Raw genomic sequence first — 27784 nt, forward strand, 5'->3', positions numbered from 1 at the left:
TAAGGCCCACAGAAATGTATTTTCATCACCTGTGTTCTCTTTTGCCTGAACAGAAATTAGGGTTGCCAAGTGAGATTGTCACACTGGTGGGGGAGGGATTGGGAGGTGTTCTGGGAGTGGGCGGAAGTGACATCATTATGATGGTGATGTTGGGGTCGATGCTGTGTTTTTTGAGCAAAAATCTGGCAAAATCAGCATCAAACCATAGAATTTTCCCAAAAAAGCCAGAGTATCACCACATTATGTCCTTGACACAATAACATCACTTCCGTGTGATGTCAGCACACTGGGGACATCATGTGGTGATGCTCTTTGGGAGTGGGGGTTTCCCCCACCAGCCGCTGGCCGGCAGCAGACAGAAGCCCCAAGAACTGGGGGATCTCCCACCTGGAATAGGAGAATGGCAACCCTAACAGAAATTGGTGTTAGTAAACTTTGGAACAGTCTTCTCTCCACCACCCCCCCTCAAATTTCTGCAGTATGTTTGGAGCTCTCACCTTCATGAAAACATCTGCTTGCGTATATTGGTTGAGTGAGGACTCAGTGCTAGGCTATATGCTTTGAATATGAAAGGTCCAGAATCAAACCCTGGAATCTCTAATTAAAGAACCTTGAGACCCTTCACCACCTAAGAATCTGGACAGTCACTGCCAATCTGAGTAGACAATACTAGCTAGAGATGAACCAATGTAAGGGCAATCTTCATTTCTTCAGAGCTGTAGTTTCTATAAGTGATTCCCGCCCCTTTCTTCCAAAGGTTTCAGTATTTCTTTATTGTGGGATTTTTTTTTTTTTGGTGATGGCATCTGATTGTTTTTAATATATGCATTGAATTCTCTTGGTGTATTATAGAGAAATCTTACATTTAAAAACCTTTTTTTCACGTGCACACATTAGACTGTATTCTTCTGTGTTCATGCTTTCCAAGCTTTAGTATTTTTGAAGCCAAATTGGGGTTTGTGTGTCTTACTTTCTTCTAACACATCTCTAAACTGGGGATTTGAAACTGATTTATGGTCTAATTTTTGCTCAAACCTCATCAGACATTTCTCTGAGCATGCAGCCAAAGAGTCAATGAAAAGCATATGCAGTCACTGGCAGTGGATAAGAAATTGCATTCATAAATATTTTTGACTATGATACTTCAAAAGTGGTCTTCCTGGTTTTTTGGTTTTTTTTAAACCCCTTCAATTGGAGTATCTTACATCAGGCAACTAGGATGTTTTGTATAACACAGTATTGCGAAGACTGAATAATATAATAGAAGATTTTTGTGGGTCTTGGATAGTTTGAAGCAGTATTTACAATTCTGAGAAGCTGACTGGTTTCTTGGGTACCTGGTTTTCACCATGGCAGGACTTTTTTTTCATTTTTGTTGTCTCGGGAAGTTTAAAATCAGTCCGCAAACAGGTTTAAAATTGATTCAGTGTGTGACTTCTCTAAAAGTATCAGAAACGTTTTAATTAACCTCAAGTATATGGTGTGATCTACCTCATTTTTCCATTGTGTCCTAAGATTTCTGGTAGGTACCTGAGAACTTTTACACCTAAAAAAAAGGAAAGGGGCATTGGAAATCACTAAAGTAGACATTCTTTTATAGCTTGGCTTAGCAGGGTGTTGCTGATTTACTTGGAAGAAAATTCTATGATATCAGAGGGACTTTGCTCCAAAAAAGCATGCTTATGTTTGTGGCCTGAGGTGGTTTGTGAATGTTCAAATAAAATTCTTTTTCCAATTGATGCTATTTCTCTCCCCAGTTATTTTCATTCATTACTTCCAATAGCTTTACATGTCTAAAACTGTAATGTTAGCCCTGTGCCTGCTGGCAACAGAATGTTAGCCCTGTGCCTGCTGGCAACAGAATGGGAAGGTGGCTGTTAGGTTCACCTGTGTCCAGAGGAAGTCTTCTCCTCGTCAGTGAAGTCTCATTCATGAATGGAGATCATAACATAGGAAGCTGCTAGTGATTTATTGATTGCACCCTGAGATCCTAACAAGTTGATTATGCCTCTTATTTGAAGTACTGCACCACCATCTACAATAATTTCTTAGGTTTATATTCTCCCTCCAATCTCAGATCTCTGAAATGTTTATGGTGCATAAACGTAAACCTACAATACCCACCCCTCCAAATCCAGAGAAAATGGTCTTCTTTTTGTTAGTAAGGGGAATCCTTGGGGCATAGTATCCTCCTTTGGTTGTACAGTTGCAACTTGCCGGTATTGGCCCCCTGCCAGTTTATTCAAGAGTAAAATCCTGTTGCTTTCAGTCAAATTGATATTTTAGACAGGTTCTATTAAAATCAGAGAGTTTTTTTTCTAACAAGTCAAATCTAAGGTAGAAAATTAATTTGTAAGTTCATATTAGACTAGTAAACAAGTTGTAATAGTAGATTGCTTCACCTTAACGATTCTATTTCTTTTTACAAAGAAAAAAAGGAATTGTCTTATTTACAGTAGGATTATGGATCTGCACTGCTGACTCTGTCAACTTTCAGTTATTTATGGACCTGTGGTCACAAAACTTGAGATCATTTATGTGGGTGCCTCCCTCACCCAGAGGCTTTTTTATGCTCCTTGATTCTCTTCTCCAATTTTTCCCCCTTACATACTGAATTGGGGCTATTTAATCATGATAGGGAGAAGGCATGGAATACAGAAGTGGATTATAAGAGGCAGCAACTGTCTCTGTAAATGGCATTCTGATCTGCTGAGCACTTTAGGTTTCTTGTCCAATAAAATTCCGTGACACTCTGTCATTAAAGATTGGTAGAAAACAGAGCTTATATCTGCTCTTTTATGATACTCTTAGGATCTGTCTGGTCATTAAACCCTTTAACGGAATTGCAGTATGATCTTAGGTAGAATTAACTCTCGTCAAAACCCGCTGAAGCCCTAACCTGGATGGCCCAAGGTAGCCCATCTTGTCAGATCTCAGAAGCTAAGAAGTGTAAGCCCTGCTTAGTATTTGGATGCGAGACCACCAAGGTAATCCAGAGTTGCTCTTTAGGGCAGCCAATGGAAAACCACCTCTGAATGTCTCTCGCCTAGTATGGGGTCTCCATAAGTCGGGAGGCAGCAGGAGGCAGAAAGTGAGGAAATTGTGGTCTGCAGGCAGAAATCCATCCATAGAAATGATCCAGTGGACTGATATGGGTCTAATCAATGCTTTTGTTTGATGTATTTTGAATGAAAATATGTTGGAAGAAGCTATTGTAGCCAAGTGACATTTTAAAGGTCTCCAGTCTTTGCCAGAATCAGGTGTTCTAATGTGTTGCCCAATGTCCTCCCCCCAGATGCGCAGAATTATTAATCATGTATCATGCTGACGTTAATCATGCTGCTGAAAGGGGAGAGACACCTCTATACCTGGCCTGTGAAAATGGAAATGATGAATGTGTCAAACTCTTGCTGGAGGCTGGAGCCAGCAGAAATGCAAAAACCTGTGTAAGTTTTAAAGCCCGTTTCTCAAAGTCAGCTTGTCAAAATATAGAAACGAACCACTTCAAAATGGTTTGTATCGAGACGTGTATTAATAGTCTTAATGCATGACATTCTTTGGAATTAATTAGAAAGTTTTGCTTTTGTATGCCATCACGAAATGCGCTCAACTGTATTAAATTACGCATTTCCTCCATGAGATTTCCAAAATCATTCTCTTACCTGTCATTCTACCTTTCACACAGAATTCGAAGTGCCATTACTTATAGTTCAATCCTGTGACCTCCCATATTTCATGGTAACAAGTTCAATAGAGACCTTTGTTGTCTTTGATGCCAAGCCTTGAATTTTTTGATTATTAGAAAATTGCTTTTGTCTGTCTGTCATGTTATTGGATTCACCAAGGGACCAGCCTTTGAACAGTATGAGAGCAAAGAGAGAGTTCTTCCAGGGCTGACTTATCCATTAGCCACAGTAAGCACAGTTACTAGGGCCTGCAATACTTTTAGGGGCGCATGGAAATGTTTTAATTTCTTTAAAATCAGAAGAAGGAAAAAATAAACTTTTTGGGTCTAAGAAAATGTTTTAATCTTTTTTTCTCACATCAGAAAAAAATAAAACTTTAGAGCCCATGAAAATTTATTAAATTTTTGCCTAAAACAAAATAATGTATTTAAAGCTATATCAAAAATAATTTTTAATATTGATATTATGATTGGAGTTAAGGGTGCCAGCCTCCAAGTGGGACCTGGGGATCCTCCAGAAATACAGCTGATCTCCAAACCACAGCGATCAGTTCCCCTGGATAAAAGAATTCTTTGGAGGGTGGACTCTATGGTATTGTACACCACTGAGGTCAAGGGTTGCCAGCCCCCAGGTCCCAGCAGAGGTTCCCCCACTTTTCAGGGGTTTGGCCTACCGCTGGCCAACTGGCTGGCAAAGGAAACCCCACCCCCCAAACAATGAACATATGAAGCTGCCTTATATTGAATCAGACCTTTGGTCCATCAAGGTCAGTAGTGTCTTCTCAGACTGGCAGCGGCTCTCCAGGGTCTCAAGCTGAAGTTTTTCACACCTATTTGCCTGGACCCTTTTTTGGAGATGCCAGGGATTGAACCTGGGACCTTCTGCTTCCCAAGCAGATGCTCTACCACTGAGCCACTGTCCCTCCCCAAATGACATCACGTGACAACCCTGATGCAATGATGTCACAATGATTTGGGTTAAACTCTGGTTTTTGGTTAAACTCTATGGTTTTGAAGCCAAAAAACCCATAGAGTTTTGCCCAGAAACAGAGTGTTACCTCTAACATTGCCAACACAATGACATCACTTTCAAGCAAAGTCATCACACCAGAGATGTTATGCATGACATCCTGTCCACCCTGGAGTGCCCCCAAATCCCCCTGCCCTGATGAAGAGGGGATCTGGCAACTCTACTGAGGTCCCTACCCTCCTCAGGCCCCACACCCAAATCTCCAGAAGTTCTCCAATTTGGATCTTATATCCCTAGCTCTCCCATCCTCATTGGTAGCTGGGAGGGGGACCTGGCAACCCGACTGGGAGGCAAAAGTGCCTAGGGCCTACAAAAGTCATAAAGGCTGTGCACATAAATAGCGCAAACCGTTTTAAATCATGCTGTTTTAAATTGATTTTACTTACTCTATTAATGTATTTATCCATTGTGATGAGCCGAATGGCCTAAGAACGTACTCTGTGATCTGCCCTGAGCCCACTTGTGGGGAAGAAAGAATATCAATTGACATAAATAAATAAATAATGTGGTCCTGGGTTCTTCAGGGTCAAAAAGAAGTTGCTAATAGATATGGACATGTTATAGACATGTAAAAGCAATATTAAACATATAAGGAAATTTACCTAGATATATTCTTCATCTTTGGTGCGATAATGGTCAACTCTGAATTGTTTCAGAAAAGGAATATGGAAATTACAGAAGACCAAGTTACCAGTAAGCAATAACTAACATTTTGCTGAGAGTGTCTGGGGGTGGACTGGCCATTTAACTTAGAGGGAAAGTTCCCAGTGAGCCACTGTCTTGGAAGGCTGCTGGCAGCCAGGAGAAAGCTACACCAAGCCAATATAGACTTATGAGCTCTGATTTATAGCTCAGCAATGATGACCAGCTGTTTTGGCAAGATGTCCCATGGATCATACCCAGACGCCCACTCTTGTGCATATTATTCATGCAGAGATTCTTCTGCACTTTAGAATGATTGAACCTCTGGTCTACTAACCTGGTAGCGGGCACATCACAAGATGGTCAGCCAGACTGTATGCCATGTGCAGGCTAGTGAAGCATCCTGGTCTTCTCCAGGAGTGCCACAAATTATTTATATATTCTTGGAGCCAGCATTCTTACATACTGCCTCTTAAAGCAACCAGAATGGCTGTATAATCAATAGTTACATGTATGCTGTATGCAGGGTATTTATACTTTTGGGTGGATTGTGGATTTTATTTCGCTTTAGGATCCTGATTTAGGATTTCTGAAAATCCATGCTCTTATTTAAGCCACAACAAATTATAATTGTAGCGCTGTGAAACTGCCACAGTAAATAGGGGGGAAATGTAGCTGCAAAAGTATTAAAACCTGAAGGTACTTGTACACATAAATTTCTTTCATTAATCCTGAGACTGAGACCATGAAGAGTATTTATTTGATTAACAACATTTCAAAGCTGTGCTTAGAGAGCACACAAAAGTTTACGTTCTGAATAAAACTAAATTGGTCTTAAAGGTGCAATCGACTCCTATTTTGTTTCACCCAACTGTGAGTCCCCAAGATGGCAAACAATAAAAACGTTAAAATAAGCTTGAAAACTTATTTTAATATATAAAACAATTAAAACAGAACACATAAAGAAAAAAAACACATGAACAAGAGGAAGGGTCAATGAAGTTCTGTGAGGGAAGGCCGGGGGGGGGGGGGCGCTGCTGGGGAAGACAATGATAAGAAGAGACAGACAAATTTCCCTGGGGAAGGAAATTCCATGATTTTTTTGCCCTGACTGAGTTGGTTTCATAGAGATATTTTTGCATCCCAAGGTGGTTCTTCCCTTTTCTTCTGTTTTTCTTCCCTTTTCTTCTGTTTTTAGACTTAACCACTGACCCCTAGCAGCAAAAAATACTGTTGGCAAATTGGCCAGGTAGGGGTTGGAGAGGGGAACTAGTATTGATCTGTATGTAAGTATTGGTGGATTTTCCCTCCACCCCCAGAATAAGGAATACTCAAAAGTACAGACATAATGCCAGTCATTTGTCTTTTAAATGAAAAGTCCCAGTACAGTCAGCTCAATAAGTAGTGATAACTTGGGGGAAAATAATCAGGGCTTTTTTCCCTGGAGGAACTCAATGGAACAGAGTTCTGAAAGCTCTTTGTGAAAACAAAATTCTCAAATAATGTTTAAAAGCTCATGAGGGGCACCCATGTGTTTCTCCATTTTCTTCTTCAGTGTTCTGGCATCTCTTTTTCCAGGGAAAAAAAGCCCTGAAAATAACAATAACAAAGAAAAGAGATAAGTTCAAATGTTGTCTATTTGAAATAAGTACTTAGGAAGGAAAATTAAGGATTAAAAAAGTGCTTTATCCCAGAGCAGCTGTGTTTGCTTTGTTATGCTAATGTAGAGAAGACTTTAACACTGCATAGAGCCAGGGTGAAGAAACGTACTCCTATAAAGCTTTTCAGAATTGCTAATAAAGAGATCAGGGATCTGACAGAGATGTAGTAATGTTTATATCGCTTTCTATATCAGAGTAATTTTATGATCAGTCTCCTAGAGCAACAAGCATCCTTTGCAAGGAATTGATTAAACTCATTTTTCTTTTTCATTCATGCATTTTCTGGGTGGACCTTCTTATCTGAGAAGCTGTGACTTCAACAGATGCTCTTCAAAGGAAGATGGTACTTCTGGACCTCTTTCTTCATTGTATACCAGCACATGTAGTTATGCACAGAGGCAACAGATGGACGGTCTTTCTACAACATTTGTAGCCAGACACTGTTGTGTGCTTCAGATAGCTTTTAGACAGGAAGTTATGCAGAGCCCCTAAATTTTGTAACTACCCATTCATCTCTATTTGATTGTGTTGAGCTCTTTTCTTTTTTTTGTTATCTCAATAGTTTGGCTGGACTCCGTTTCATACAGCTGTGAATGCTGGTCACGTTGACTGCTTAAGACTTCTTATGTACTACAGAACACCAGGAAGTGGAAACTTTACAAATGAAGCAGATGCTGATTCCTGCATCTTTGACCTGGAGTGTGACGAAGAGAGCCTGAGCCATACTGCAAACCCGGTTGTTTCTGCGGATCTCATCAACTACGCTGACAAAGACGGCTGGACTGCAGCCCATATAGCTGCATCAAAAGGTTACAAGGTCTGTCTGTCTCAAATGCTTTGTTTCACGTAGTTTTGCTGTTGAGGTGCGAGTGACTGGCTTGCTGGTGTTGGGTGGTTTTGGTTTCACGGCATGGTTAGCCCTCTGTCTGCACTCCCGTGACTATCTCCATATGCTCATCTCAGTCATTACAGATGTTTCGCTCAACAGGACCGCCTTCTTTGCCAGCGTCCTCCCTGGTTTGGAAGGTAGCCATGAAATGCATAGTAATCGTTTGTAACTGGTATAGCATAGGAGCCAACCACAGAAGTTGGCTTTATGTTGGCAGATCCTTTTTAAAAATGATCACACACACTCAATGAAGACAAGTCTGGTAATAACTGTTAAATAAATAAATAACTGAAAATTCACCTGTCCTATTCAGGATCAGAATATTTGAGTACCAGATGTTAAATAACAGAACATGGCTATCTTTTTCATGTCTTACACCTTAACAGGAAAAGCTTATTAGCTGAACATTGTTGGACCCAAAACACTGAATTAGATGGACCTTTAGAGATCCCGTGGCGCAGAGTAGTAAAGCAGCAGTACTGCAGTACTGTGGTGTGAACTCTGCTCACGACCTGAGTTTGATTCCAGTGGAAGCTGGATTCAGGTAGCTGGCCCAAGGTTGACTCAGCCTTCCATTCTTCCGAGGTCGGTAAAATGAGTACCCAGCTTGCTGGGGGGGAAAGTGTAAAAGACTGGGGAAGGCAATGGCAAACCACCCCGTAAAAAGTCTGCCGTGAAAACGTTGTGAAATCAACGTCACCCCGAAGTTGGAAACGACTGGTGCTTGCACAGGGGAGCGTTCCTTTTCCTTAGAGATCAGGAAGAATTTCTTGTGTTCCTACAACATTTCAACATGGTGTTGTATGCAGAGTCTAGGAGTACATTTGATTGGTGGAAAGATGGGCAATAAGAATTTGAAATAAATAGATAAAAAGAGACACCACTGGAGCGGAAGCCTACTTTGCAGCCTTAACTAAGTGTGTATTTCTCCCACATCTGTGTGAGTCAGCGGGAAGCTACCAGAGTGTGTTCTATTCTGGTCTCACTGCTCTTATTAGGCTATAAAGTCATAATACCTGTATTAGATTTCTAAAACTCAGTCAATTTTTCTTAAATGGATAATTCATAGCTGAGGTCTTGGCAGAGAAATTCATGTATATGTGATCTAGCATTTTATTTTCCTAAGGTGAATGTCTAGGACATTTTACTTGTAGTCTGAGAACATAGTGAAACATTTTTTAATCAATCTGAGAATGATTTCAAGATTCCTCCTACAGAAGCCTTCCGCAGTTAAAAGGCTACATGGCATGCATGGTACTGGGAGTGCACATTTGGGAAAGCCAGTTAATATGGTGCCTTCCTGATTCATATATGTGAGTTTCAAAATGCTGCTATTTATAAGCAGTAGCAGTCCTGATGGGAGAGAGATGCTGTTCTTCAGGAGGCACTGTATGACCATTCTATTCACCAGGGCTTTTAACAAGGTGTAGACTGTAGGGATTTTTGAGAGGGAGGAGAGTATCTGGGGTTTTATTCTATTGATTTTAAACTGCAATATTTTAACTATGACTTATAAGACACCTTGAGCCCCAAGGAAAGGTGGAATATTAATAATTAATAAAACCCACCTTATGTGGAACACCCATCATTACTGGTTTGCTATACAATTGGTATACGTGGTGTCTTATAGCATCACACAAGGTGATCCTTACATACAATCAGTTTTCTTAACAGATTACTGTGATGTCCCTCATCCACTCACACAGAGTGTCTACCGCTTTCTACAATGGGGGTGGCTCTTTCACACATATTGTGTGGCTCTTGAAGCCTCCACCACTCCATTGGCCAACTTGAAGAAGGCATTTGTCTCTTTAAATCACTTCTCCAAGCCAAGCCAGCCAGCAGCTCAGAGAATGCATTTAAAGTTAACGTTGCTTTCTTTCCACCTTTCCCTCCCTCCTTCGTCCCTCCATCTATTTCCCTCCCTCCCTCAAACATCTGACATTTATTCTATGTGGTTCTTATGTCAGCAAAGGGTTCATTGAAGTTACAAAATGATCAGACTTGTCTTTGTTAAAAACTCAGTTTCATTTATTGATTACAACAATGTTACTCTCTACATGGATTCATTGAAACTGATAACAGACAGCTTGAACCATTGGCATTTATGAATACACTTCAAAGGCTTTGGGCTTTAAACTACTTCTCATAATAAAACTACAGTTGTTCCTGCAAGTAACACTTTCACACGCCCACTTATCTTTTACCGGTGATGGTTACATTCCCCCCCTTGGTGATGTCCTTGCTTTGCTCGGGAGGTGCCAGGGAGGCTAGCTGGGCGCTTTGCACTTCAAAGGCCCTACTGTCTTGGCAGCCTCCATTCCCACCCCTCCTCTTTTCCTTGCGGAACACATATGTTAGTAGCATAGAATTTTATTCAATAATGATATTAGTAAGCAGGGATTAAATACATTCATAAAGCAAAGAGACTTCAATGAAGCATGGCCTGACATCTTACATCAAGTCTGGCCATCCCTACTCTGGATGGTTTTTTGGACCTCATAGGCGTGTGGAGGCTGCTTTCAGAACTGGGACAAAATCCCCTGTGCTATCACCACATAGTGTCATTCCCACTCATCAGTGCCAGACACACCCTCTGATGAGTGGCCATCCCTGCTCTACAATCTCTCTTCTTTAGGTTATGGCTTATAAGTAGGTCAGTACTAGGAATGAGCATGAACCAAGCCATGAACCACAGTTTGAGCATGAACCAGGCCAGTTCGTGATTCCCAAACCAGGGGTTTGGAGAAAAGTGCCTCCCACGAACCCTCCTCGAACCTCCCAAACCTTGGCTTGACTATCTCAGGCAGTAAGTGGCTTATTTAAGTGAATTTCAAGTCAATTTAATTGCTTGGAACCATCACCTTCATGGAACTATTCTCTTCCCAGAGCTGCCTGGAAGTCTTGTGCAGCCACGGTGGACTAGAACCTGAGAGAAAAGATAAATGCAACAGAACACTACATGATGTTGCTACTGATGACTGCAAACATCTCCTGGAGAATCTGAGTGAGTAAACTGTTCTGTCGCAGACATTTGCAGAAAGACCACAAATGCAATTCAGTCCTCAGTCCTTGCTCAAAATCCTTCTAACTTTAATAGCAAATTGTTGGAGAATTATGGATTACTAATCTACATGTTTACAGTGGTTTGTTTCTTTCTCTCTCACTCACTCACACACATCCTAGCAGAATTTCTAGTACTGCTTCTGAAGTTGCCCTGGATATTTTTTTTTTTTTGGACCTCATAGGTGTGTGAAGACTGCTGGGAAGCATCCAGGGAGCGGCCGACAGGCGCACAAGCACTCCGGAGCGCCTCCAGGGCACATGTCCCTGTTCCAGGAGTGGGCCGCATACTGTCCAGAGGCTCCCAGCCGCTCCTTTTCCGGCTGTCTCACTTCCAGGGCAGCCTGATGCCACCCTGAGCCTGCTGTCTGTTCTCAGCCATACAGTCCCTGTTTTTCACGCAGAAGAGATTGCCATGGCAAACCTACATAGACTGCCTAAGCCAGCAGCCATGTCCAGGAAAAAATACTCTGCATGAAAGGGTGAACCTCTGGACCCAGACTCTAGCATCAGCAGCCCATCCCCAGCACCTGCTCAACCCCTGACCTCTTGCCCTTGCCTGGTGCTCTAGAGATTACTGTTGCCAAGCCCCACACACCACATGTGGCAATGGACCTGCCAAGAGGTCACAGAGACACTAAGCGAAAGCAAGCACAGACCCTGTAAGAGACACTCCTTGCCCTAGGACAGTGGAGCTCAGCAGGATCATTCTGGGCCTGCTCTATTATAGAAGAGCTTCTATTTATTTCCACTGTCTATTGGAACAAGTGTTCAGTCTTGGAGCTAGCCAAAATCCCACCACTCATTTCCAGTCCAGGTGACTTCCTGACTCTTTCCTCTGCAGTATAACATAGTATGTAAGCACACATAGTCCATAAAATAACTTGACTGTGCCCAGCCAAGGTGGGACGGTCTTTGGGCCAACAGCTGTTTGGATGGAGACAGCTTTTGCCCTCACCTTGCAATGGAGCCCTTTTGCATTATGCTTGTGGCTGTTTAGCCCTTAAAAGAACACAGGCTGATTTAGTGCTAGCACTGTTCGCAACAGCACTTCAAGAGGAAAGATGTCTCCGATCACTTCTGTGCTGTTGTTCAACCTCTCTTGATTTTAAAATATGTGACTGCATAGCTCAACCTTATGCTTTCGTTTGTTATCTCCTGTGGAAAGTGGGACAAAACTGTTCTCATTTCCCGCAGACTAAAGCTAACGTCGACTTGCCTAAGGCTTCCCACTGAAACCAGGATGGAGCTCAGCTATGAATCTCCTGTCTTTATCCGCTGAATTGCATTGCTAGGAGTAGTGTTACATGGAGGTCTGCCATTTCAGTGCTCAACTTGGAGCCGAATGTATCCCAGAAAAAGGCAGGTATTGGCCCCAAGGGGAAACCCTTGTACTAAAAGGAGAATGCAGTAGTGCTGGGGTCAGGTAATATACCCATCCCATAGTGGTTTCTGTCGACTGTGTGGTTTGGCAGAGTACCAACATGAGTGTGTATTACTCTGTCCCATTTGTGCTGTGGAGACTGGATATGCTGAAGCAGCTATATCTGTTTCCCTAAATTAGTGCCACATGGATGTCTCCAGGGTTAGATCTCACGTGTTGCTTTAAATGGAAGCGTTAACAGAGGGGTTCTCTTTTATGTCTGATGAGGAGCTGCCTTATGTGGCAGCAAATGTTTTCATGCTCCAGCAAGCATATCTTCTGCAGCAGTCTTGCAAAGGAATTGTATTGGCTTTCCCAGGGTTTTTTTCTCAGGGAACGTGACAGAACAGAGTTCCTGAACCTCTTTATGGAAACAGAATTCTTAAAAAAAATGTTTAAAAGTTCATGAGAGGCACCCATATGTTTCTCTTCCATTTTCCTTTTCAGGGTTCTAGCAGCTCTTTTTCCAGAAAAAAAGTCCTGGACTTTCCTAAATTGGAAGAAAGGGTGTTTAATAGAACATTCAGCATGAAAACGTTTATCATGCTTTTCTTCTTCCTTTTCTAAATCATTGAGATTTAGAATAATATTTCGCTTCTCAAAGCAGCAAGATTGAGAGAGATAGGGAGACAGTCTAATGAGATTGTGTAAATTCAGTTTTGTTTTTGTTTCTGTATTTGTTTTGTTAAAATGACAACACAGAAATAACCTATGCAAGTGCTATTATTTTACATGAATTAACAACTCTACTGAGCAGGAAACTAAGTTTAAAAACTTTCTGTTTTCTGGTCCCAAATGCAAATGGTTTTATTGACTAATTTATAGAGTAATTGAAATCAGACCTCTCATTAACATTTCTTTATTCAAAATATAGTCTTCCCTAAGTGATCTCAAATTTAAAAACATAACATTCTGAAACATTTGCAATTGACAGTACAATCCAATGCAAAGGTAGGACCAGAACTAATGGGTTGAAATTAAATCAAAAGAGTTTCCGTCTCAACATTAGAAAGAACTTCCTGACCGTTCGAGCGGTTCCTCAGTGGAACAGACTCCCTTGGAGGTCGTAGACTCTCCTTCCTTGGAGGTTTTTAAATAGAGACTAGATGGCCATCTGACAGCAATAAGATCCTGTGAATTTAGGGGGAGGTATTTGTGAGTTTCCTGCATTGTGACCCTGGAGGTCCCTTCCAACTCTATGATCCTATGATTCTACTCTAGTCTCAGTTAAGCCAATGGACTTAGACTCAAACTAGACAAAAAGGCTAGGATTGCCAGGTCTCTGTTGGAAAATACCTGGAGACTTTGGGGGTGGATCCAGGAGAGGGCAGGGCTTGGGGAGGGGAAGGGCCTCAGTACGGTAAAATGTCAGAGTCCACCCTTCAAAGCAGCCATTTTCTCCAGGGGAGCTGATCAGTTGTAAAAGCTGGAGATCTGCAGACTCTACCTGGAAGCTTATATCACCCTAGAGAACCACATGAAGAAGCAAGAAAGAAAAAACTGTGGAAGAGTAACGAAGTCCCAAATACTAGAAGTTGCTACTGTTAAACCTAGTTTCAAAACTCTCTGGAAGGTGAAATTGCCTGAAGAATAAATTTTATATTTCAGTATTACATATATTTCATTATTATCACAGTAAATAATAAACAGTCAAACATAAATTATAACAACCAAAGTCCCAGTCCGTTCAGTCCCATGTAAGCATGTCAGTTTCAGACTTCAGTAGCTTATTTCAGACTTCAATAACTTCGCCCCCCACCCCCATTCCTACAACACTACACACAGAGAACGTTCTCAGAAAAATGATCCATTTTTGAAGTGATGAGTGGGGAATGCCTCTTCGAGGAAAAGTGAACCGGAAACGGTAACAAATGCTGACATTACTGTCAGAGGCTTCCTTTGCACCCACTTTTATGAATTCCAGTTTGTTGATATTCTGAAGCTGTTATAACAGCTGTTCGGAAACAGGAAAGAGCTGATATAAAATCATAAGGCACTTTTCTTCAATGGAATCAGCACAAGCACTAACACTTTAGTTAGTGGGGGTGCGAAGTTACTGAAGTCTAAAATAAGCTACTGAAGTCTGAAACTGACATGCTTACATGGGACTTCGGTTGTTATAATTTGTTTGACTGTTTTACTGTGATAATAAGTAAGCATATGTAATATTGAGATAAAAAATTTATTCTTCAGGCTGTTTCACCTTCAAGAGAGTTTTGGAACTAGGTTTAACTGTAGCAACTTCTAGTATTTGGGACTTGGTTAATTTTTCCAGTTTTTTCGGTTTGTCCTTTCTACCTGGAGGCTGGCAACCCTTGGGCCAAAGCCAGTGGTTTAAAAATGCCATGATGACCTGATCCAGCTCAGACCAGTTTTGTAGAGATCTTGTTTCCCCTCGCACTACTTTTCAAGTGCCAAATCAGTCGCAATGAAAGGTGTGGCTGTTTCAGAAATTGATAAGGCGTGATGGGACAAGAGCATGTCACCATGCCACCCTGTGGGTCAAATCAGAATCATGCTCTCACAGCATTTTAAAATCACTTTAAAATGGAAATGGAGCCATCATAGGCTTCCCAATCCCCAGGTCCCAGAGGGGGATCCCCCGGTTTTACAGGCTTCCCCCCTCCCCCAGCCAGCTGGCCGGCAGGTGAAGCCCCGCCCCCAGAGCCATCATGCACCTCTATGAACCATTCCCATAGGGAATGATGGGGAATTGATCTGCAGGTATCGAGGGCTTTGGGGGGGCTGTTTTTTGAGATAGAGGCACCAAATTTTCAGTATAGCATCTAGTGCCTCTCCCCAAAATACCTCCCAAGTTTCAAAAAGATTGGACCAGGGGGTCCAATTCTATGAGCCCCCCAAAAAGGTGCCCCTATCCTTCATTATTTCCTATGGAAGGAAGGCATTGAAAAATTTGTGCAGTCCCTTTAAATGTGATGGCCAGAACTCCCTTGAAGTTCAATTATGCTTGTCACACCCTTGCTCTCGGCTCCACCCCCCAATGTCTCCTGGCTCCACCCCCAAAGTCCCCAGATATTTCTTAAATTGGACTTGGCAACCCTAAGCCATCATGGCAGCTACAAGGCCACCATCCCATCTAGTTTGACCCTTGAAGTGAGATAACTCTACATAGGATTGTACTGTTGATCTGCCAATCAGGCACGAAGAAGTAAGAGCACTGTTTCAGATATCTTTTATAAAAAAAGATTGTTCTGTGCGTCCGTATGTTTATGTTCAGGAAAGTAGAATGGCCTGCTCCTGGATATGTTGTTGACAGTTTATTTGTGAGAAGCAGTTTAAGAGCACAAATGTGATCATTTTCTTTATTACACATCAAAGTACCTCTAGTGCTGTTATCAACAGAATGAACAATGAAGATACACCTAGTGCTTAGGCCAAGTTAATTATAACAAGAACCATTTAGTATATAAAACCTGTGATTTGGCTTGAATTTGGCCTAAGGCATGATCCTATGTGGACCGAACCACAGCAGGGAGGAATAAATTACTTCCATATTGGGGTGGATCCTCCCCTTATTGTTATCAGTCCTTTGAGCAAAGTTTGAGGCCTTCTTCCAGCCTAAAGAGCCTTCTTTCAATTTAAACCATTATTCCACTGGATAATGAGAGCTGCTGAAGTTTGAGAAAGGCTTATTAAGCTGGAGGAAAGTTCTTTGAAGGATGGTTGGATCCACCCCACTTGGGTTTTTTTTTTAATTTATATCTTGTTTTTTTTCTCTCGTAGAGACCCAAAACAACTATCACATCATTCTCCCTTCCTCCACTTTATCGTCACAACAACGATATTATGAGATATGTTAGGCTGTGATGGGCCCAAAGCCACCTATCAAAGCTTCCATAGCAGAGCAGGGATTTAGGCTTGGTTGTCCCCTGTCCTAGTTGAACACTCTAACCATTACCCTATGCCAGCTCTCTTGTCTCTTTTGCTTTCCGTGCTGATACTTTACCACAGAAATGAAGATGCTGAAAGACAGCTAATTTGAAGAAAGGTTAAAAAGAACTGGCCATTTACAAGAAAAAGGTGGAGGCATATACTGATCAGTGTCAAAATATTTAAAAGGAAATGTGATTATAAGCCATGACATTTACTCTGTCTGCCGAGAAAAAGGCATGGGAATCAATGGAAGGTGCAAGGTAGATGCTCTTGGGGCATTTCACTGGTTGAATACTAAGTGCTTCCACCCTTATTTATTGAAGGTTTTTCATGATGGAATCTCTGCCCCTAAGGGTTGTATTTGAGAAGATTCAGGTTTTGTAGTATCATATATTTCAGGGATGGCCAACGGTAGCTCTCCAGAAGTTTTTTGCCTACAACTCCCATCAGCCCCAGCCATTGGCCATGCTGACTGGGGCTGATGGGAGTTGTAGGCAAAAAACATCTGGAGGGCTACCGTTGGCCACCCCTGATATATTTGGTTAGGTAGTTAAATCAGGTAATTCAGTGAGTCTCTTCAGACTGGGATTGCTAATCCACAGTTGGGGGCAGGGAATCCCCTGTTTGGAGGCTCTCCCCCACTTCAGGGTTATCAGAAAGTGGTTGTGTGTGGGGGGGGGGGGGTTAAATGTCTCCTGTGTACTCCATTATACCTATGGAGACTGGTATAATGGGGAATCAGTCTGTGGGTATCTAGGACTTGGGGGGGGGCTGTTTTTTGAGGCAGAGGCACCAAATTTTCAGCATGTCATTTGGTGCTTCTCCAGAAAAAAACCCCAAGGGTCAAATTCTATGAACCCCAAAAGAAGGTGCCCCCATCCTCGCATTATTTCCAATGAAGGGAAGGCATTTAAAAGGAGTACAGTCCCTTTAAATGTGATGGCCAGAACTCCCTTCAGAGTTCAGTCATGCTTGTCATAACCTTTTTATTGGCTCCACCCCCAAAATCTCCTGCTTCCACTCCCAAAGTCTCCAGATATTTCCTGAGTCAGACCTGCCAACCCTACTTCAGACCGTGGGCATTTTCTCAGGTGGCATCAAAATAGTTATTTAAACGGGACAATGCTAGCTTTGTGGATCCCACCGTCATTTATAAAAGGATATACTATTGGTTGGATCTAACAGTTTGTTTCAGCTGAGGAAGCATCAGCTGAGGAAGGGGTCTTTCTCCAAGGAAAGATTCCTCACTTTGTGGAAGATAGCCATAAATCTGATTTTCCAGCACAGTCCTCAACCAGATTCAAATAAAGACTTCAGTCAAGCTGAAATATCTATTCTAAGGCCAAAACATTTCCCAGTGGTTCTGTGACTAATTAGGGGTACTTTGCACATATATTTTTAAAAACTCATATCTGTATGCTTGTCATACTTACGATTTCTTGTAACTCCTGTGCCGTTTTTATGTGCAAACACTTTATTATCCGAGGCATTAATAAGTGGCACTTTTCTTCTGTTTATTAAAACACCTTGAATATAAATGATTGGCTCAGTTTGCATTTGTAACTCTGATTACCATTCTGGCTTCCCTCTGGGGTTGTGGACTGTACAAAGAAGCGGTGGGTCTCTTGGATGCATTGGTGCATACTGTTTTGTCTTTTTTCTTTTATTTACTCTCTCTGTGTATTGTGCACTATTTTGCTACATTCCAACCTCTCTGATTATATTTCAACAGATGCTCTCAAAATCCCTTTGCGGATTGCTGTCGGCCAGGTAGAGCCAGCCTACTGTGGCATAGAGGACCTAGAAACGGAAAATACCATATGCATGCTAAATATCCGCAAGCAGACAACATGGGATGATTTTTCAAAAACAGTGAGCCAGGCAGCAACTGTCTATTTCCAAGCAGTTGCCTCTGATGGATGGAGGAACCTGGAAGCCCTACCGCTTAACAACACTGTGGAATCCAGCATTGGCCTCACTGCTAGCAGCATATCATCCATCAAGCTTGGTATCAGCATTGTTGCTTTGTACAAAAATATTGGCCGTTTTCCCACTGAGCTTATCTCGGAGCGACGTCCCTCTTCACCGCGCAGCGTCTGCACGGATTTCCCACCAACTGCTCTGAGGAACCAGGAAGTTCCCGACCTTTTGCGTCGCGAATGGAAACAGCTAAAAACCAGTTTACGTTAGCAACGCAAAAGCCGCGACTCTACTTGGTTACTCGGAGCAGCCTCGGAGCAGTTGGTGGGAAATCCGCACAGACGCTGCGCGGTGAAGAGGGACGTCGCTCCGAGGTAAGCTCAGTGGGAAAACGGCCATTGTTTTCCTTGGATTTTTTGGGGGGAGGGGGGATTATATGACATGTGATAGGCTGCTTTGTTAACAATGCAGTCCTGTACAGTCTTACTCCAGTCTGAGTCCATTGACTTCAGTGTATGTAGACAGGAGTAATTCTGCATCGGTTTGCACTCTCAGTATACACACAGCATTGCTTTTGGCAGAAACTGGGTTGCAGAGGTCTGAACCTCCCTAAGCAACCCCCAGAGCCAAAATCGTCTCTTGTTACACAGCTTTCAGGCTTGGAAAATAAAGCAAAGAACACATTCAATATCATCCAGCAAACCTAAGAGCCTTGGGGACCCTAAGTTAGGTGGAAAGGTTAAAATGTTTTTAAATAAATAAAAAGGTAAAAATAAATAAATGAAAGTGCCTCCTCCTGAATATTCTGTGGGTGTAGCTAAATTGATGGGCTTATGAAATCAATCAATCAATTGATGGAAATAAATAAGCTAGTCTGACACAGCTGGGCATGTCTGTATAGAGGAGTCCAGATAAATTACTATCATCCAAATGTACGGTAGATTTGGATCAAAGTACGAAGTTTAAGACTGACTGTGGCTCTGTTCACTAACTACATTTGTGGTATGATTGCTGCTACTGATGTTGGCATGGGAAGTCATCTGCATGGTCAGGATTACTCGTGTTATCAGATCATTTTGTACACCACATTTTATACATGATTTGAGAGGGAATTGGTTTTGCAGTAGCAACCACAGCACAAATGCTACATTTGGGCTTATATGCAATTTTATCCAGCCAGTGGCTGCAAAGGTTTGGGGCCAACCTATAGGGTTGAATCCAAAGGCACCCCTTCCTTGGCAAAAAGATTTCCTGTGAATAGAAGGAGTCTTCCTTTTATGGAAGGAGGAACAGAAGGATACCTTTAGACCTGACCACATTGTTGGGCCCAACCTGGTGCCATCAGTAGAATCTTCTATTCCTGACTTCCTATTTACTCTGTCTTGGTAGCATTTAATTAAAAACACACTATTTTGCACAGTTTGTGTAGTGGTTAAGAGCATAGACTCTAATCTGGGAGAACCGAGTTTGATTCTCCGCTCCTCTACATGCAGCTGCTGGGTGACCTTGGGTCAGTCACAAGTTCTCTCAAAGCTGTTCTCTCAAAAGCAATTCTCTGAGAGCTCTCTCAGCCCTGCCTATCTCACAGGATGTCTGTTGTGGGGAGAGGAAGGGAAAAGAGATTGTAAGGCGCCCTGAGATTCAGAAGGTGGGGTATAAATTTAATCTCCTCCTCTTCTACATGCTCTGAGAAGAGAATTGGAGGCATACAAATATACCTATCACCTTTTAAAAAAACATTGACTTAATATTAAATTTTATATGGGTAGTTTCATTATACCGTAGTGAGCTTTTATTCTTGACAATGATACACCCTGAGGTCTCCAAAAAATTTTTTTAAAACACACCACTTAATGTAGTAAAAGTATTTTCATATCTGCATATTCTTCCCTCTCTTTGTTAGTATAACTGTACCATTTTCCTCTTTTTAACAGGCAATGTTTCCTGGTCAACAGGTCAGACATTTCCCCAGCCACCTTGGGAGTTTCTGAAAAGGAACCAGGTGGAATATATAGTCATATTTCTGCTGGGTAAATACTTTTGCCCTTAATGTTGGTTTTACATCTTGCCAAAATGTTAGTAATGGATGGTGTAGGAGTTGCTGCAGGCTGTCATCTTGAGTAATTACATGGCACATTCTTATTAAGTTTAAAATTCAGTTCAAAAAGTAACGCCCCTTAAAAATCTAACAAAGGGAGTCAGCTCTTGAGCAACAAGAAAAGGAGGAACGGGTTTTTTGAATACCATCTCTTCTTTGTAATGGACAAACCAGCTACAGCTATTTTATAACTGTGAGGTATATATTAAAGAGTTATAAAATAGCTGTAGCTATTATCTATGTCTATAGATATAGATATATGCAGCTGCCTTATATTAAGTCAGACCATTGATTCTTCTACATAACTTGCACATCATTTACTGTGTCCATAGAATTTGTATTTTCTTTGGAAATCCTTAGCGGGGAGTATAGTGTTGTCATAAAACAAGTAAGTCCCTGCTTCAGACTTCACCTCAGGGATGAGTTCACTCCAGGGTGACCTTAGACCTAATTATGCCATTTCCTCACTCCAACCAATACAACTGGCCTACCTCATAGGGGTGTCTGAAAGAGTATTAAGATAATGTGCGAGAAAAGCATGGTATACATTAAGGCATATTAAATGTTGGTAATGCTGCTGTTTAATAGTAAAACTGTCTTTGTTGTTTTTATTATGTTCAAGCAGAGGAAGAAGTATAACTGTGCAATCATTATCCTTTCTTAGATCTCCCAGGAAAGATTACTGACATTAATTTAGTAGCTCCAGGAGTTGGATAGTAGCTAGCCTGATCTTTTGCTTATGAGACCTCTGGGTGCATGGAGCACACACCAACTCATAGAGGAGAATGGGGAGGCGGCCTCTGCCAGTCTCTTATAGCTCCCACAGAGTTTAGGGTTGTGCTTATTGCTGTTGTGCTGTTGATTTCCAGGTCCTCAGGAAGGCTGCCTGCACAGTGTAGCTTATGCCTCAATGATCCGTCTTCAGACGCTGCAGAATTACCTGAGGCTGGTGAGAGAAAACTTACTACTTCCTGAACAGTGTTTTCATCTCTTTTTAATCACTTCTATCTGTGGACCTCTTGTTTGTTCTAATTGTTTGGGGTGCAACTTGCATAGGTCTTCCCAGTGCTCTGGTTGACCTCTGGGATGAGAAAATGACCTGGGCAATTGATACAGTCACATGTAAAAGAGCCCTGTCTCAGGTCTAAGGGCCCAGGCAGCCCCTAGGTAACTGACAGGCTGCAGACAATGAAAAGACAGGGGAGTCTGCTAAAGTGATGGTGGAGAAAGACTCAAGATGAATCTGGCAAGGCACAAATTACATTAGGCATTTTTCTTCTTTATCAGCCACCTGGTTTGCCAGTGGGGATCTTCTGTGAGTTGGCAGAGGTACTGTTGGATGTGGTATTGGAGACTCCTAAATTGATTGCTCTGGGAGGACTTCAGCATTCATGCCAAGGACACTTTCCTAGGACTACCTCAGGACTTTATAGTTTCTTTGGCTGCCTTGAGTCTTTCCCAAACTGTAACTAGCCCAATATTTCAGGGGTGGCCAACGGTAGCTCTCCAGATTTTTTTTTTTGCCTACAACTCCCATCAGCCCCAGCCATTGGCCATGCTGGCTGGGGCTGATGGGAGTTGTAGGCAAAAAAAATCTGGAGAGCTACCTTTGGCCACCCCTGCAATACTTTAAAGAGATCACACTCTGTACTTAATCTTTTACATTAATCCTTTAAGGGAAGGTTTGGTTTCAGGGCTAGAGATAACCATGGTCTGACCATTACCTACTTAAAGCCAAGATGAATGTGGCTCCAACAACCCACATGGGGGGAAGGGCTGCCCATCAAGGCTCATGAATCCTACCAGATTTCAGAGCACTCGGGGCGGGGGGGGGAGGTTAGGATTCCAAACATGTGTCCCATAGAGGCCACAATGGAAGCATGGAATGTGAAGCTCTTTGAAACTATCAGCAAGGTTTTCCCTTGTTGACATCTCTCACCCTGGGGATGAAACTTAGCCCCCTGGTTTACCACAGAGCTGGGTGATCTGAAAAGGGGTGAGAGTTGACTAGAATGGCACTGGCAAAGAAATTGTACTGAATCTGGCAGATCGTTATGTAGAACTCATCATTGGACCTGTGAAGTAGTGGTGATGGCACTGAGTAAAGGGTACTTCTTTACTAGTATAGCATCAGCTAGTTCACGTCCATCCCAATTCTTCAAGATAGGTCAGCATCAGCTGACACCTGCATCTGAGCCTTGACTGTCCCAGGCACAGAACTGACCTTTGGAGGCCTGTACCATCATATCTTAAGGATCTCCTTCACCCATATTAACCTACCTGCTGACTCCAGTCATCCTTGGAGACCCTGCTACAGTTCCCCACTATCTGAGGCTAGACAGGTGGCAACCTGAGAATGCTTTCTTGGTTGTGGCACCAAAACTTTAGAACTCCTCCCCAGGCAGATTTGTTTGGCTCTCTCTATTGGTGTCTTTTGCCAGCACAGAAATACTTTTTAAATTTGTTTGACATACCCACAATAGTGGTTATTGGCCCTTCTCCCTGCTGCTAGGGTGGGTTTTATGCATTTTTGTTTAATTATGTTATAATTTTAATGTTGCTTTTAATTGTTCTAACATTTTACATGTGCTGTTTTGTGGACCCCGATTGGGAAGGAAAGGAAAGGTCCCCTGTGTAAGCACCAGTCGTTTCCAACTCTAGGGTGATGTTGCTTTCACATTTTCACGGCAGACTTTTTACGGGGTGGTTTGCCATTGCCTTCCCCAGTCTTCTACACTTTCCCCCCAGCAAGCTGGGTACTCATTTTACCAACCTCAGAAGGATGGAAGGCTGAGTCAACCTTGGGCTGGCTACCTGGATCCAGCTTCCACCAAAATTGAACTCAGCTTGTGAGCAGAGAGTTTAGATCACAGTACTGCAGTACTGCTGTTTTTCCACTCTGCACCATGGGGCAGAGTGGTAAAGGAAGGGAAGGAAGGTGGCATAAAAATATCTGAAATAAAAAATAACAATTAGCTGTACTATTCTACAGAAAGAAAAGAGCCAAGATTTCTGCCACAGACTCTGATCCCTCCTTCCTTTTTTTGCGAATCCTACAGCCAGATGCATATTAGAGTATTTCAAACTGGCAGAGTCTTCACTGATCTTAGGATGATGACCAAATTAATTCTGCAATGGGACAAAAACAATTGTGTCTATTTATTTATTTATTTTTATCATTTATAATCCACCTTTCTCATTGGGACTCAAGGCTTTCAAGGATTGAGGGTCATGGCTGCTTCAAATCACTGCAGTTGTGTTAGGCATGGTGCTGCTCCCATGTTAATATCTGTCTGTAAAACCTTGTGTCCCTTTGCTTGTTTTTTTATTTGTTTGTTTGTTTGTTTAGATGAGTGGGTCATAAAGCAACTCAACAAAAGGAGAAGCAGTGTCTATAAAACTCTTTTTTGTTGTTGTTGTTCAGTCGCACAGTCAAGTCTACTCTTGGCAACCCCGTGGACAAAGTCACGCCAGGCTCTCCTGTCTCCCACCATCCTCCAAAGTCTGCTCAAATTCGTGTTAGTTACATCAGTAACACTGTCCAGCCATCTCATCTTTTGCCATCCCCTCTCAGCCCCACCCACCTCACAGGGTGTCTGTTGTGGGGGGAGAAGATAAAGGAGATTGTAAGCTGCTCTGAGTCTCTGATTCAGAGAGAAGGGTGGGGTATAAATCTGCAATTCTTATTATTATTTTTCCTTCTGTCTTTCCTGGCATCAGGATCTTCTCCAGTGAGTGCTCCCTTCTCATTTGGTGGCCAAAGTATCTGAGTTTCAGCTTCAGCATCTGACCTTCCAAGGAACAGTCTGGGTTGATTTCTCTTAGGACTGACTGATTTGATCTCCTTGCAGTCCAAGGGACTCTCAAGATTCTTCTCCAGCACCACAGCTCAAAAGCATCTATTCTTCTGCGCTCGGCCTTCCTTATGGTCCAGCTCTCACAACCATACATCACTACTGGAAATACCATTGCTTTGACTATACGGACTTTTGTTGGCAGGGTGATGTCTCTACTTTTTATTATACTGCCTAGGTTCACCATAGCTTTCCTCCCAAGGAGCAAACGTCTTTTAATTTCATGGCTACAGTCACCATCTGCAGTGATCTTGGATGCCAGAAATGTGAAGTCTGTCACTGCTTTCATGTCTTCCCCTTCTATTTGCCAAGGTGTGATGGGGTCGGATGCCATGATCTTAGTTTTTTTGACATTGAATTTCAAGCCTACTTTTGTGCTCTCCTCTTTCACCCCCAACAAGAGATTCTTTAGGTCCTCCTCAATTTCTGCCATTAGAGTGGTGTCATCTGCATATCTGAGGTTGTTGATGTTTTTCCCGGCAATCTTAATTCCGGCTTCTGCTTCATCTAGGCCAGCATTCTGCATAATGTACTCTGCATATAAATTAAATAAGCAGGGTGACAATATACATCCTTGTCGAACTCCTTTTCCTATTCTAAACCAATCAGTTGTTCCATATCCCGTTCTGACCATTGCTTCTTGACCCTTATACAGGTTTCTCAGGAGACATGTGAGGTGGTCTGGTACTCCCATCTCTTTAAGGACTTGCCACAGTTTGTTGTGATCCACACTATCAAAGGCTTTAGCATAGTCAATGAAACAGAAATAGACGTTTTTCTGATACTCCTATGCTTTCTGCATAATCCAGCGAATGTTGGCAATTTGATCTCTAGTTCCTTTACCTCTTCAAAACCCAGCTTGAACTTCTGGCAGTTCCCGATCTACATACTGCTGAAGCCTAGCTTGTAGGATCTTTAACATGACCTTGCTGCATGTGAAATGAGTGCAATGGTGCGATAGCTTGATCATTCTTGGCATCACCCTTCTTTGGGATTGGAATATAAACTGACCTTTTCCAATCCTGTGGCCACTGTTGCATTTTCCAAATTTGTTGACATAATGTGTGCATCACCTTAACAGCATCATCTTTTTAGGACTTTGAATAGTTCAACTGGGATACTGTCATCTCTGCTCACTTTGTTGTTAATAATGCTTTCTAAGGCCCATTTGACTTAACTCTCCAGGATGTCTGGCTCAAGGTCAGCGATTTCACTGTCATGGAGGAGGACATCTTTTTTTGGTGTTAATTCTAGAAGGTGTTGTAGATCTTCATAGAACTGGTCCACTTCATCCTCTTCTGCATCAGTGGTTGGGGCATAGATTTGGATTACCGTGATATTGAATGGATACGGACCGTGACTGTTCTGTCATTTTTGAGATTGTATCCCATTACTGCCTTCCTTACTCTCTTGTTAACTATAAAGGCCACACCATTTTTTTCTATTGGACTCTTGCCCACAATAATAGATGTAGTGATCCTCTGAGTTAAATTCACCCATTCCCATCAGTTTTAGTTCACTGATTCCCAAGATGTCAATGTTCAGACTTGCCATCTCTTGTTTGACTACATCCAGCTTACCTTGATTCATAGATCTTACATTCCACGTTCCAGTGCAGTAATGTTCTTTGCAGCATCGGACTGTTCTTTCACCATCAGACACATCCACAACTGAGCGTCCTTTCAGCTTTGGCCCAGCCACTTCACTCTTTCTGTGGTTACTTGGACTTGCCCTCTGCTTTTCCCCAGTAGCATATTGGGCACCTTCTGCCCTGAGGGGCTCATCTTCCAGCGCCGTATCTTTTCGCCTTTTGTTACTGTCCATGGGGTTTTCTTGGCAAGGATACTGGAGTGGTTTGCCATTTCCTTCTCCAGTGGTTCACATTTTGCCTGGGTTCTCAGCTGTGGCCTGTCCATCTTGGGTGGCCTTGCATGGCATAGCCCACAGCCTCACTGAACCCCGCAAGCCATGTCAAGGCAGCAATCCATGAGAGGGCTATAAAACTCTAAAACAGCATATTTGTCTCCTGGACCTTTGGCTTTAAAGAATGCAACTCTTTTAACTCTTAATATATTGCTGACTTTCTCCACGCATGCAAAATTGGTGGTGGAAAGTGCCATCAAATCACAAACCACTTACGACAACCCCAAAGGATTTGCATGGCAGGAGACAATTAAAGGTGGTGTTCCATTGCCTGCCTCTGTGTAGCAACCCTGAACTTCTGTTGTGGTTTCCCACCCAAATATTAAACAGGGCTGACCTGCTGAGCTTCCAAGATCTGATATACTAGCCTGGAGCACCCAGATTAGGGTGCACTCAAAATTACCATAATTTTGATCAGAATACAGAACCTCGATGGAGTTGCCCATAACTCAGCATCCTGTTTCCAAACTGGCCAAATGAATACTTCAAGGAACCCCACAAGCATAAGATTAGCTTACCCCACCCGTTTTTCCTCTTCATGATACTCATTGACATTCTGTCTCTGAATATGAAACTTCTAGTTATTGTGGCAAATATCTCTTGTTAGGCCTGCCCTGTAAAAACTGTCTGAAAACACAAGGCTTTTAGAGGCAGCAAGTTAACATTTAAAGTACATGACTATTCCGTCCTCTTGGAATTCAGTTTGTAAAGCTATCTTCAGAAGCCTCGGCAGGTAGTTTATGTTGCTAGGAAACTGTGGTATGAGCCCTGAATTTCAACTGTTGGCAGCAACAGCAGTTCTGGAATTGTGGAATAGCTGAGAATGCTCTTGTGCATTATGTGCAGATATTGGGTTGGATCCTTCGTTCTGTGGATGCTTCTCTCTGGCCCTTGCAGAGGTTGATCTGCAGTGCGGAGCACATTCCTCTCAGATTCAGCAGTTCAAGGATCCTTGGAAAACAGTAGTCTTGCACAAGCCAAATGCCTAGAGCAAGAGGACAGCAATCTTCACTGTGGCCACTCAGAAGCACCTGTGGAACATAGGATCCAAACCAGAATTTTTTTAAAAAAACTGTAAAGAACTGTACAACCATTTCCATGTGCAAAGGAGGGCTTTGAGCTTATGTTTCCAAGCAGCATTAGCATATGTCAAATTACTCCTAAGGTCAAAATTCCTGTGGGATACCAAAGCCATTAGAGGCCTCTGAATTAGCTCTTTGGATCCTGGCTTTTGATTCTGTGACATTTGACTAACAGTTGGGAAAGATAATAACTAGTCTTTGCTTGGACTAGCTTTACATTTTAAAAACTACTAGCAGTTTTCCTTGCCTTGCCTTCCAGTAGCACTAGCTACCAATAGCGTACTGGATTCGCTTAAAGGTGCTGGCCGTTACCTTTAAAACCCTATATGGCCAGGGTCCTGCATACCTTAGGGACCGCCTTTCCCTGCATATGCCCCAGCGAGCACTTCGGTCTGGGTCTCAAAACCTGTTGACAGTTCCCAGCATCAGAGAAGTGAGGCTCAAATCAACGAGAGCCAGGGCCTTTTCCGTTGCTGCCCCTAGCTGGTGGAATGAGTTGCCAGAGGAGGTCAGGGCCCTGAGAGAGCTTCCACAGTTCCGCAGGGCTTGCGAAGCAGCACTCTTCCGCCATGCATTTTAATGATGGCAACACCTACAGCAACGGGATTGGCCCATAAAAC

The 27784-nt window shown here is 42.5% G+C and overlaps 1 protein-coding gene across 2 annotated transcripts in view; it reads left to right on the top strand.

Annotated features, from left to right (window-relative positions):
- CTTNBP2 (cortactin binding protein 2) overlaps positions 1-27784 on the top strand; it is a 172691-nt gene that overhangs the window by 101559 nt on the left and 43348 nt on the right. For both annotated transcript variants that reach the window (XM_060244847.1, XM_060244848.1), the window contains 6 exons: positions 3296-3446; positions 7581-7835; positions 10797-10914; positions 18020-18295; positions 20142-20237; positions 21175-21254. In XM_060244847.1, the coding sequence (XP_060100830.1) occupies positions 3296-3446; positions 7581-7835; positions 10797-10914; positions 18020-18295; positions 20142-20237; positions 21175-21254 (976 nt within the window). The remainder of the gene's footprint in view (positions 1-3295; positions 3447-7580; positions 7836-10796; positions 10915-18019; positions 18296-20141; positions 20238-21174; positions 21255-27784) is intronic.

Source organism: Heteronotia binoei, chromosome 8 (assembly GCF_032191835.1).
Source record: "Heteronotia binoei isolate CCM8104 ecotype False Entrance Well chromosome 8, APGP_CSIRO_Hbin_v1, whole genome shotgun sequence".
Taxonomy (NCBI): domain Eukaryota; kingdom Metazoa; phylum Chordata; class Lepidosauria; order Squamata; family Gekkonidae; genus Heteronotia; species Heteronotia binoei.